A 13,995-nucleotide genomic window follows, 5' to 3' on the forward strand; every position below is an offset into this window, starting at 1 on the left:
TAATCATTTTAAGATTTTGACTTGGATACATCGATGTAGGTGATTTCCTCATTAATTTGTTTTGAGCAAATGCTTTTCAAACTTTTGAGAATAACACATTAGTGAGTCATGAAGTCAATTTAGTAGATAATCAGCATTGGAAAAAAATGGAATAGAATAATAATTTTGAAAAAACAGAAGACACTGCACATAAAAATCTAATGTAAAATGCATTGCTCACTGTGCTCTGAGGTCAAATGAATTTGACAAATGACTTGAAGCCAAACAAATATAACAAATGGAAAATTTTTCCCGACTGTCCTCTCTGTTCTATTCATTCTGCCCCTTTCAGATAAAGAGAACAGAACCTGAGGGTGTTTGGAAACCAGCTGTAATGAGAGCAGTTTTTCTTTTAAAGAATGATGAAATGTCTGAACTAATATTTATTTTTTTATTTCTTTAATTTTATAATGGAATATAGTTGATTAACAATGATGTGTTATTCACAAGTGTATTTTGATAATGCATGAGCCTGCTGGGCTGGGGTAAATAACCCTATATGCAAAACAGAAAAAGAGACACAGAAGTACAGAACAGACTTTTGAACTCTGTGGGAGAAGGTGAGGGTGGGATGTTTAGAAAGAACAGCATGTATATTATCTATGGTGAAACAGATCACCAGCCCAGGTGGGATGCATGAGACAAGTGCACGGGCCTGGTGCACTGGGAAGACCCAGAGGAATCGGGTGGAGAGGGAGGTGGGATGGGGAATATGTGTAAATCTATGGCTGATTCATATCAATGTATGACAAAACCCACTGAAAAAAATAAATAAATAAAAAAGGAAAAAAAAAAAAAAGAAAGCATAGCAAAGGCCAGGAAACAGCCCTTCAGGGGTCTAATCTCAAGTGTCTGAGTAGATGAGAGCTTTAACAAATAGAGCACTCGTTCCAAAGACAGCCAAAACAAAATGAAAGTGGTTGCCTCCAAAAGGAATCAGAGACTCACCCGATCTGGGGGAAAAAAAAAGAAAATTATAATAAATTATAATAAGAATGAATAATAATTGCTTTTTATATGTATCAGTACTGAGTATCTCTCTAATATCTGTTACTACATTTTCTATTCATGTCATTATGGAAGTCAATTCATTTCAATAAAAATATCTACATTACTTGAAAAAAAAAAAAACTCAGAGGCAGTGGTTAGAAAGAATTCATTCAAAAATCTCCATGTGCTACCACTTACCAGGTATACAGGGCAAAGGATGGAGGCTTGTTAGGACTAACCAGGCCAAGGATTTCATTTGTGTTTTTGTCTGAAACTTTTTCTATAGTTCAAGTACCCAGAACTGTGACAGATGGCCAGAAGGCCTTTATGGTTCCTTTACTTCTATAAACCTGTCACTTAAAATTCTGACAGTAAGTAATGCTTGGGGAGAAAACCTCATCATGTTTAGTCTTCCGAAGTGAGTGAAGAAAAGTGAAATCATTTTGAATTCTCATTTTTAAAAAAATTATAGAGTTTGTCAACGTTTATGTATTTCTGTGTCCATTTCCACTGTCTCTTCATGAATATATTCAATGTATGTATATACAGCTTTGTATGGGTAGCCAAATACAATGAAAGCAAAACATAATACTAATTAAAAACATATGGGAAAACCAGGCTTGGAAGCAGAATTAGGTTGCTTGAACTGGTGTCTGAAATTTATGCCCAAGGAACTGGTTTATCACTAACTTGTAGAATCTACACTTTTTCCCCCTGGTATCATTTAATATGGAGAAACCACTTATAAATAATCATGATAGTGTAATTGTATATGTTGCTGTTGGTTTAGGTTATTTTCTTTGGTATTTCCTTTTGTAATATTAGGAGCCATTCATTATAAATACCTTTAGTTCCAACAGAATTAGCCACCTAATATTAATCAGAGAAAAACATTATTTAGAAAATATGACTCAATATACATCATGGGGTAATTTTCCTCTTTGCATCATGATTTCGATTGAAATACATCTGAAGTGCTAATTATAGAAATTGTAGGAATCCCACAGAGAGCTTTGTTGGAATCGAAATCATACGCTCTGAGCTGGATGTCTATTACCTAATGCATAGCAGATCACCATTTTTATTATATTGGCTAATGTGTATCTCTGTAGTATCTCTAAAGAAAGATGGAAAACAATAAAATATCTGTATCTGTTTGTAGTTATAGACATATATAAAGATATATGCAGATCTGTATCTATACAAATTTGCATAAATATCATGATAGTTTCATTTTATATGGTCTTTTTGCAATGGTCAATGTCTATTATTCCCTCCTTAAGTTTTGGTACTTGTGAGTTTGGAGGTTACAAATAGTGATCTAGGGGCTGGGAATGTTTTGGGATTCGAATATAGTTGGATGGGTTAAGCCTGAAGGTAGATGATGGAGAGGTCCTGAATTAGTGTGTGATCACATCGTTAGATTTCTTCCTAGGAGACTCATAGCCAAATTCTTCTCAACCACTTGTTCCCTCTGAGACCCTAGACAAATTATTGAAATTCCTAAATCTTAATGGAGTAAGTAATAACTTTAGAAAATGTGTTTCCCATCCTCTCATTACAGGTAGATTAGCAGACATATTAAAGACCAAGGGGAGGTAACTAAATCCAAGGGTAAATATGTTTTACTTAGATTGGGACAGCCATATAGTAGATTGCTAACTATCCCTGGTGAATCCAACTTTGAATATAAGCATACTCATACACACCCTTCTCACAATAACTGTGAACTCAATCATGTGACTTGCCTTGTCCAATGGGGCATTAGAAAATATAGCAGAAGCAGACCCTTGATAAGTACTTGTTTACTGGGGATTAACTGCTAGGGATGTTGCTGTGATTATGAAAGATACAGGGTTTACTGCTGAAGAGGTCACATGAAGGAGAGCCCAGCCAACTGTGCTTGCTAACCACAACCTGCACAGATCAGCCTTGGCCTCACCACCAGATGACTGTAGCCACCCAAGCAATATCAACAGAAGAACCACCCAAGTGAGCAAAGCCCCATGAGAAGAATTGTGATCAAATTATTATTTCAAGTTTTGGGTTGGTTTGTTACTTGTAAGAGATACCTGATACATTCAGTTATCTGGTAGGATAAATGTTTTAGGCTGTTGTTATTGGAACCGATAAATGATACCTAGGAGTGAACAATCACAGAAATTAAAAACATGCACCACTTGCAGATAAATGAGTTAAAATAGCAAGTGCACAAAGCATAATCAGAAAACAGATTTAAAAACTGAATAGCAAACTTAGAGTTGTCTTTGTGAACAAATTTTCCATGTTAGATGACTACTTTGTGGTGTATACAGAAAATCAATATATGTTACATATATATATATAACTTACTGAAACATGATTTTCTGTGAAGCATATGCTGGAAAATCTTGCACAAGGATTCTTCACTTTGAGTAATGGTACTACAGGTGCATTGCACTTGAAGGACTGTCCCAAGGGTACCAATGTAAGCTGCCTTGCAGTCATCACTTCCAGAGCAAGTGAGGTCTTGCTTGCTTAAGGTACCAATGCATGTCTCATCCTCATGGCACTTTCTCATCACATGCTGCCAGCACTTTGTCTGGAATGTTCCATAGCGCCTCCTAGAAAGAGTCAGGAAATGGAATGAGTCTCTGAATATAATTAATTCACACTAACATGTAGTGATATCTCACCTGACAAAGAAAGAAAGTGAAGTCGCTCAGTCGTGTCCGACTCTTTGCGACCCCATGGACCATAGCCTACCAGGCTTCTCGGTCCATGGGATTTGCCAGGCAAGAATACTGGAGTGGGTTGCCATCTTCTCTGTGGGAATCTTCCCAACCCAGGGACCCTGCATTGTAGGCAGACGCTTTACCCTCTGAGCCACCTGACATAAAACAAAATGCCTTCTGGATGCTTCTAAACATAGCTAGAAACTACGTTTGTACATTCCAAACATCCCAATAGAGTGTGTAGAAGAAAAATTAGAGAAACTTTGTGAATTATTTTCCTTCCGTGATGAAAGACAGAGGCTAAGTTTAGGATTCCCTGGATGACTCTTCCTTCCTTCCTAATTTTATTTCAGTGGGTGATGATTTGCAGTACGAACTACTTGGGAGATTTATTAGCAATAATTTTTGAAGCAGAATGTGGTTTTGAGACTGTATTTGACCATTACCTCCCACCAAGTGATCTCAGAAAAGACTCCTGACTTTTCATGAGAGTTCTCCCATAGGATGGGAGGTCCTGTGCTCTTTCTCAATGTTTCTAGGCAGACTAATTAGAATTAACATTAATGCTCTGGGGTTCTCTGGCAGCATGAGCTAATTTAAAGCAAAACATGAGTTTATTTGATAGCTGAGATAATCTGCTAGAACCACATCCATTCATAAATTTTCTGACTACATACTTCATTCTTGCTGTATTAACCTTGAATAGAAGTCTGGATAATGTACAATAATTTCATATTTGAAACTTTCATAGTAAGAAGATATCTACTCAGTGGAACCAAGGATATTAATCTTTCTCTGTAATATTTATCACCTATAATTATTTTTTTTCCTTTTCTTGAATAGATCACTATAAAACATGCATGGAAAGCCTCTGAGTATATGCCATTTGTCCTGACTTTACTTGCTTTCATGATGTTACTCTGCTTAAATCCATAAATCGCATCATTTTTAATAATCTTGTATTTTAAGTCATCTTAAAGGAATCAGATTTTAAATACAATGGTAAAAATTAACATATATTTACATTTATATTTAAGAAAATATTGCAAATATTTGAGCATATAATTCTGAATCCAGAAGAACAAGTATGTTCCTTTAATGCAATTGAGAATTATGTATAAAATGCCATCTAAATGTAAGCACTGGCAGTATTGATTGTCATTTATGAGGTTGAGAGGTGCCATTTATTCTTTCTTAAATGTTTGTTTACAAAGTTTAAGTTACATGATTTATGTCTTCATAAAAGTTATTTCATTCAAAAAAGTTTTGAAGGTGGGAGGGGGGTTCAGGATGGGGAACACATGTAAATCCATGGCTGATTCGTGTCGATGTATGGCAAAAACCACTACAATATTGTAAAGTAATTAGCCTCCAACTAATAAAAATAAATAGAAAAAAAAAGTTTTGAAATTTTGAAAAACTAACTGAAGGATATTTAATTAAAAATAAAAATATAATAAAAACTCATTGGTATACTCATTATCTAAATCATTTGAAAAATAAATATGACAAACATTTTATATTATAGGAATTTTCATTTCTGTTTGAAATGCTTTGATGTGTAACTGTTTCATTATCCTTATTTTCTTGATATTCTTCAGTTTCTTATTCTGATTTTTTGTTTGAAACATTATCTAAGGGAGTAATTTTTAAAATAGAGTTGATCATTTTGTTTTAGTTTTGCTATAAATTTCTGGTTGCATCATAAACCATAAGAGAATGTGGTCTGTGTGATTTCTGCATATAGAATGTATTACATTTGCTTTTGTGACTTAATATATAGTCAAACTTTGCGAATATTCTCTGGCACTTAAAGATGTTTATGGTGAAGTTTTGTTTCTAAAAAAGTAGGTAACATTTCTTCTAAGCAAACATTTTTTTCACTACTTTCTGGAGCTTATACATATGAAAAAACATAATTTCCTATAAATCCCTAAATACTTATAATTGACAAAATATAATCTCACTTTCCAGTGTATATATCTGTATTGAGCAAAATTAATTGAAAAAATAGTCTTTATATCACCTTTTTCTGTCTTTTCAAAGACAGAGGAGTTTTAAAATCTGTCACAAATAGAGGAATCTTGTACAGGGACAGAGGTTGTATTTTAAATTCTAACTGTTCTGCTTTGCTCCAGGTATAAGCACTTCTGCAGGAAAGATATTTGATAAATTCTTAACACTCTCACTGAAGAAGTTGTTTTTCATTGGGAGATTTTTTTCCATCTGAATTACATTAACGATAATTTAATAAAAATACTGGAAATCAAAAAAAAAAAAAATACTGGAAATCTCCCTAAGGCAAAATATGCTTGAGCAAATGACAGAATTTGTCTTTTCATCTTGACAGCTAATATTGTATAATATTTCCATCTCCTCTATAAAGTATTCATTAAGAGACTATTTGCACATGGTGAAAAGAAATAGAAGACACACAGTCCTTAATTTCTAAATTAATATACAAAATGTAGAAATTACATAAGAAGAGACATGTGTCTGTATATTAAAACATTATAAACATTAAGTACAAGATACTTAAAAATGGAGGGAAATGAGGTGGCATTTAAAAAATTTATTTATTTATTTTAATTGGAAGCTAATTACTTTATAATACTGTAGTGGTTTTTGCCATACATAGACATGAATCAGCCATGGCTGTACATGTGTCCATCTCTTGAAGGCATATCATGTTCTAGACCCTGCACTATGCACTTTGGAGAGGTCAGGAAACCCAGGGTTTCTTGTAGAGGAAAAGTAGCAACTCTGTACCAGTTAATCTGAGAAAGTGTTGATGCCACTGCGAGGCTCACGCAAGAGTGTATGTTTCAGAATCCGTCACAGAGCTTCTCAAAGGTCTATAGCAGCAGACTCCATCACTCACATTAAAATATTTTATTTTATAGGGAAGCTCAGTTATGTCATGCTGAGAAAATTGAGTACAAATCAGTCCAAGATAATAAGGTAGAATACCCAGTGCCTTGGCACTGGAATCAGGTAAAGCTGGGTACCCACCATGGAGACATCTGGCATTTTTACATGGATTACTTAAAAAAAGAAGTGTTCCTTGGCTGGTTAAAATGTTATTTGGTTTCATTGTTAGTGTAGATAGATATATGACAGATAGTAATATTCTATGAGAATATTAGTGTAAGCAAACATTTTTACCATATTTCCTTGATTATAGGTGATAACATTACTTTACTACACCTAAAATCACTTTGGCAATTAAGTTATTGTTTTCATTAAATGCATTTTAATTTTTTATTAATTTTTTGTCATTGAGCTTAAGACTAATTCCAAACACATTAGGGAAATTAAAACGTGCAAGAAGTCTGCATCTTTGAATCAATGAAATACAATAGTTCACTTAATAATAGTTTTTGAGCTATAAATGAGTTTGAAAAATGTAAATTGCATTATAAAAATATTTTTTGATGTTAATTTTAGTATTATCTCAAGAGAAAGAATTAGTAAACTTAAACTAACTGATAAACATTTACAGGACAAGATCCTTGAACAAAACTTTCTTGAGAATTTTGGCATTCTCTATGGTACATTGAAGGAAAAAAAAAGCTCAAGCATTCTGTTGAGATCTTCACCCTTTATCTTATAGAACGTGCATTATAAGGAAGTAGTTGTCTTTTTTGACAAATATTTGCAAGACCTGGAGCTACTTTGCAAGCTGGAATGACTGACAGTGAAGGTGTGAGGAGAGTTAAAGTTGAAGGAAAGAACTTTACCAAGAATCAGACCTTTAAGAAATGATGTCACTAAATCTCATTTTCCAGTGGTTCAAGCAGGTGACAAAAGTGACAAATCTCTCCTTGAGCTACCACACTGAGCCCCTCCTCCACACTAAATGTTTATTTTGATCTTTAAATGAATTCTTTATATATAGAGTTTTATTCATTTAAATACAATTAAGCAATACTTTCCCTAATAGAAAGTACTGAGCAAGCAAACTAGTATAAATTATCTTGGGATGATTATCCTAGGAAGCAGAAGATTCATCCCATAATTACACAACTGAATGCTGGTTTTTAAAGAAAGCTCCTTTAACGTGGTTAACACCAATGTTACAGATAGTTTTGATTCTATTCTTTCCTCCATCTTCTTACTCACTTCCAAAGAGGCCCACTTCACTGTGGCTTTCTTACCACACCTAAGATCAATTTGCCTTGAATTTTTAAGGAAATGTGTTTATCGAAGACCACAGTGAGGAAAAGAGAAAGTCAGGGTGTTGGATTCAATTTATGATTCCCAGGAGGAGTTACCTGCAAAGGTAAAGTCTAGATTCCACTAGCAGCCGGAGTGGAAATTTTAATAAGTTGAGCAGATCATTCACACCTCTGCTCAAAATCCCTCAGCATGGCTCCGCTTTCTCAGAGTAAATCCTATCTCCTATTCCTCTGCGCCTTGTACACTCCTCCTCCTTGCATCAGAGCCTGCCACGTACATTTCTTCCCTGGCACTGGCTCACCCTTCTGTTTGGTATCTCTTATTTCTGAAACTCACTGAGAGAAGCTCATTTTTTCGCTTCTTCAGCTCTCGTAAAATGTCTCTCCTGGGGCCATCCCACTGACACTGCAATTCTTTTATTCTTTCTGCCATTCACATTCCCCCTTATTGCACATGCATGTGTGTGTGCTTGTGAATCTCCAGAGTACTCATCATCATACAATATAAAAATGTTAGTCACTCAGTCGTGTCCAACTCTCTGTGACCCCGTGAATTGCCCACCAGGCTCCTCTGTCCATGGAATTCTCCAGGCAAGAACACTGGAGTGGGGTAGCCATTCCCTTCTCCAGACCGTCTCCCTGACCCAGGGATTGAAACCAGATCCCAGCAGATTCTTTACCATCTTAGCCACCAGGGAAGCCCATTTACAACTGAGTGAATAATACACACTTTCCCTATTTATTTTCTGTCTACACCTACTGAATACGTTCCACAGGGCAGGCATTTTTGTATCTTGTAACCAGATGCGTAAAATAGTACTAGATGACTGGTAATTGCTTTTTGAATAAACAAGTAAATGACTAACATTACTGCCCTGAGAATCCAGGGTGAGAGGTTGGGAAGAGGGGAAGGGGTGCATTCCTGACACCATGACACATGTGTGCGAGGGAATCCGAACTCTAGCCCCTTCCTCATCTCCATCCCAAAACACAAAAGATTTATTGTGAAGTTTGAAGAGTCACCTCATCAGAATCCTGAGAGGTTATCAGCCTTATATAATCATACCCCCCAAAGCTAATAATAAAACTGACACATAAGCCAGGTCTATTAAGCAATTCATGAGTCTCACTTGAATCTGTAATTTTATTAATAATGCTATTTCATGATTACCCAATCCTGACATAACGATTTTTTTCTGTTTCCAAAACACATTATGCATTTGAGTCTCCAGAAGAATACTACACACATCCCAGAGATTCAAAACTATGAATTGTCTGGCTTTCTTTACGTCATGTTGGATGACGGTGGGAACTCTAGCTAATGGAATGAGATCAAGTGTTGGGACTGAAGTGTAACAAATAAGGTGCCAAATCAGAAAGCAGGGTGCGCATGTTTTTACTCACCTGCATAATTCATCATCTTGGCAGCTGTGAATTACATCGAGGCAGGTGGGGGTTGGAACTCTGTTCACTGCACATGGCCTGCTGTGGAGTGCTTCTCTGGACTGTTGACAAGGCTCATCAGTGGGAGCACAGTCACAAAAAGCCAACATCTGGGCAATGTTAAACGGCATATTTTGATAGAAGAAGCGGATGGCCGCTTGGCAGTGTTTCACATCGCACAGATTTCCATTTGCTGAGCAAGCTTTCAGGTAAAGGGCCAGCTGAGCATTGCAGAGTGCATCCCCAACACAAACCTCTGCCACCTCCAGGCAGGACTGGACCCCTCTGCCTCCTAGAAGGAAGGGTACGTCCAGGTTGTGGAACAGTAAACAGAGAGCCGTACATACAGAATCTGCCCAACACTATGAGAAACCCATGAGCGAAATACAACAATGTGCCCATATATTGCTTTTGGCAAATATTCCTGTTTATTTTGTTTACTTTTTTTTTTAAGAGTTGGTATAAACTTACTGGTCCTGAGCAGTGGGGTACTTGAACCATCTTTCACCTACACTGGACATGTATTATGATCCAGAAGTGGTGGGGAGTGTATAAGACCGAGACTGAACTGCAGAAAAAAAATCCTTGAGCCCAAGTTTCTCACCTGTAAACAATACAGCTTTAGAAATTGGATTTGAATCTAGCTGATGGTGTGTTCAGTGGCTCAAATCAAAATGATCCGTGTTCTATTGCACTTTTTATTTGAAGGAGAAATCTTGACTAAAGTTTCCATGTAGCTATTCCAACATGTAAAAATGTTCACATTTTGGATCTAGTCTTTGTTTTTAATTGTATTTCTCCACACAACTGTAAATAAATGATAGACAAGCAAAATAGATGCTTTGAAATATTAGTGGAAGAAATGCAATGATTTGTTGCATTTTCTAGTATTAGAACAATTAAAATTCACATGACCCATTTTGTAATGACATATCTTGAAGAAGCCTAGTAACTACATTTCAAGTTATATTGTCCAGTATTCACAATGCAAATCAAAATGACTGTTTATAAACATTACCATGATAGGGAAGAGTGCTTAGATTCCACTTGTATTTATTATCCTCTTTTATGTTATCTAGAAGGAAAAGAAAGAGACTATTTTATTAGTGAACAATTTTCTAAATTTAATAGGAGAATGTGGACAACATTTATCAATGTTGTCCAGTAAAAATACATATAAGCTCATGTAACCCTTATTTAACCTTGGTACACAGAATTAGTGACGTACAGATGAAGAAAAACAAACCACTGTAACATCATTCAAGTCAGCTAAACAGCTCTGCTCTGAGTATTCAGTTACTCGAAGATTTAAACAAATGCTAATGACTAGGCCATGTGCAGAGAGGTAAATAAAGAGTCTGTCTGGGGAGAAAGAACAGAAGAAATATTGTCTGAACCAAAAAACTCTTCCCGGTAAGGTCTTAATTAGATTGAAAGGCAATTTAAAGACTATTTCCACCTCTGACTATCTTAGCTTCCCAGAGTTTTTAGGAAGTATAATTATAGAGTTGGAGAGGTTGATGACCATCTAATTCTAAAAATCTTTTATTCAAGAAACATTGGTCAAGTTCCCACTACATACCAGGTGCCATACTGAAGACGAATTTTCAGTCCCTGTTGTCAAGACTTATATAGGAAATGGAGACATAAAAACAAAATCAAAATAAAACAGAAGGAGAAATAATAGATATATGCATAAAATGATAGGGGAAGACTATGATCAGATTTTTATTTTAAAATGAAAATTCATTTTTTGCCACTGGTGATTGATTAAGATATTGGCTTCCATTACAGGTTATTGATTAGGAGATTGATTTCTGTTATGGCATGTGTCTCTTCAAGATTCAACTTGTACTGGCTTGAGCTGTCTGTCCAAGCTCCCTGCCTGCCTATCTATGCACATATATGACGGTACAATCATAAAACAATTCTTTTTACCCCCAGAGATGTCAGACTTTCCAGACTCTGCATTGTGTCATCTGTTCTCATTATACATGGTTTTCACATTTCTACTGGTTACGTCTCAGCTAAAGAATCACTATCTCTTCAGGAATCCACCTTCCTATGTTTCTGAGAAGATCCTTCTGTTCCATATTGAAGGAAATCCCAATAAGCAAATTTCAGAGAATCCTATAGCTTTTTTTTTTAACAGATACAAAAGTCTAGGCTAGCTAGACCTTCTATGATAGGTTAATAGCTGTGCTTTGGCACTGTCTGATATCACTGTGCCATTGTTTAAAATGTATTCAATAAACTATCATTAAAATATAAACAAACATTGAATTCACTTATTGTTATGAACTAAATTTTGTTTGCTTCCAAGATTCATAAGTTGAAGCCCTAACTCCTGATATAACTGTATTCGGAGATGGTGTCTCTAGGGAAGTAATCAAGGTGAAATGATGTCCTAAATGTGGGGCCCTGATCTGGTAGATCAGTGTTCTCATAAAAAGAGACATTAGTGAACTTCCTCACTCTTCCTGGCCACGTGTACACCTCATGGGAATGTCCTGTAAGGACCTGGCAAGAAGCCAAGAAATTTGCAAGCCAGAAAGAGAGCTCTCACCAGAAACTGACCCTGCTGGACTTTGATCTGGAACTTCCAGTCTCCAGAATGATGAGGAAATAAATTTCTCTTGTTCAAGCCACCCAACCTCTGGTATTTTACTAGGGCAGCCCAAGTGGACTAATCCACTCAAAATACTAGCAATTCTTACAAAAGCAATTATTTTATCATGGGGAAAATAATTCTATCTTGGATCCATATTATTTTATGTAATATGAGTAATGCACTTTAATAAATTGTTTGCACATTGAATTCTAATTTCATGTAGTGCACACATAGGTATGTGTGCACATTTTTCCTGGAGAATATTGTAGACTGTAGCTTAATTGCTGGAAAGGAGCTAAAGATCAGTATGTTGTGGGAGCACAGAGAAGCATGGGGCACCAGAACTTCATCTGTGTCGTATGATCACATATATCAAACAATGCACAGTGCTTATATATACCACATCTTTATCCATTCATCTGTTGATGGGCATTTAGATTTCTTACATGTCCTGGCTGTTGTAAATGGTGCTGCAATGAACACTGCATGTGTCTTTTTGAATTATGGTTTTCTCAGGGTATACGCCCAGAAGTGGGATTGTTTGTCATATGGTAGTTCTATTTTTAGTTTCTTAAGGAACCTCCATACTGTTCTTCATTGTGATTGTACATATATACAATGGAAGATTACTCAGCCATTAAAAAGATCAAAATTGGGGCATCTGTAGAAATGTGGATGGACTAGAGTCTGTCATGTAGAGTGAAGTAAGATGGAAAGAAAAAAAGAAATATTCTGTATTAACGCATATATGTGGACTCTAGAAAAATGGTACAGATGAACCCATTTACAAGGTAGGAATAGAGACATAGACATAGAGAACAGTCATGTGGACATGCGGCAAGGAGGGATAAATGGAGAGATTGGGACTGATGTATGTACATTAACATATGTAAAACAGATGGCTGGTGGGAAGCTGCTCTGTAGCTTGGGGACCTTAGTTTGGTGTTCCATGGTGACCCAGATGGATGGGACGGGGTTGGTAGCTGATTCATTTCATTGTACAGCAGAAGCTAACACACCATTGTAAAGCAACTATACCGTAATTTAAAAACACAGTGTTCCCTCTTCTTGATCCACTCATATTGATACGCCGACTCTGCTATCTTCTCACCCTTCTCCTTCTCTAGTCCAAGACACCATGCATTTCTCTGTTGACCTCATCTACTGCCATGATCCCATTTGCCATCCATCAGTGAGTGACCTCCTGATTTAGACCTGTGCAGACCTCCGGCTGCACAGATCTCACTCCTATGTGTCATGCAAAGCATTTAGGCTTCAGTTCCATACTGAGAGCTGTCTACTTGATATCTCCACATGGGTATCTAGTAGACATTTCACACTGACCACATCCCAGACTGACTCCTGACCTCTCCTCTGTCTCACTCCCAAAACCTCTTCTTCCTATAGTTGTTCCCATGTTAGTAAATGAAAATAATGGCAACCACATCCTTTCTAATTATTCAGGACCTTGGAATCAATATTGATTATATTTTTTCCTCGCAGCCCCACGTGATCCACTCATATCAAGCATACCAAGAGTCTGACAGTTGTCCACACTGTCCCATCAACCATTATCTTTTTGCTGCATCATTATATAAACTTCCTAATTGGTCTTCCTACTTGGGCATTTGCTTCTCTTCAGTCAATTGTCAACACAAAATCCAGAGTTTTCCTCTTAAACATATACATCAGACCATGACATTCCCCTGGCTCAAACCCTTCAGTGGTTTCCTGTATCACTAAGAGTAAGAGCCAAAGGTTTTGAAACCCACAAAGCCTTTCACGATCCTGCCCCTATTTTATTCCTGGTCTCATCTCGGCATCTCATCCCCTGCTCTCTCATCTCTACCCCTACTGTCATTTTTGCGCCTCCTCAAGCTTCCAGACCATGCCCAGCTCACCTTGAGCTATTTCTGCTGCCTGAAGTGCTCTTTCCTAAAATACCCACATGACTCATCCCTTGCCTCTTTCTGTCTTTACTCAAACATTAATTTCTTCAGAATGACTTCCTGGCCATCCT

At 36.5% G+C, this 13,995-nt stretch overlaps 1 protein-coding gene across 1 annotated transcript in view; it reads right to left on the bottom strand.

The window, feature by feature from the left end:
* GFRAL (GDNF family receptor alpha like) overlaps positions 1 to 13,995 on the bottom strand; it is a 73,861-nt gene that overhangs the window by 41,872 nt on the left and 17,994 nt on the right. The window contains exons 4-6 of the mRNA XM_043908697.1: positions 10,383 to 10,439; positions 9,326 to 9,656; positions 3,382 to 3,632 (exon numbers count right to left, since the gene is read on the bottom strand). Coding sequence (XP_043764632.1) covers positions 3,382 to 3,632; positions 9,326 to 9,656; positions 10,383 to 10,439 — 639 coding nt within the window. The remainder of the gene's footprint in view (positions 1 to 3,381; positions 3,633 to 9,325; positions 9,657 to 10,382; positions 10,440 to 13,995) is intronic.

Source organism: Cervus elaphus, chromosome 7, assembly GCF_910594005.1.
Source record: "Cervus elaphus chromosome 7, mCerEla1.1, whole genome shotgun sequence".
Taxonomy (NCBI): Eukaryota; Metazoa; Chordata; class Mammalia; order Artiodactyla; family Cervidae; genus Cervus; species Cervus elaphus.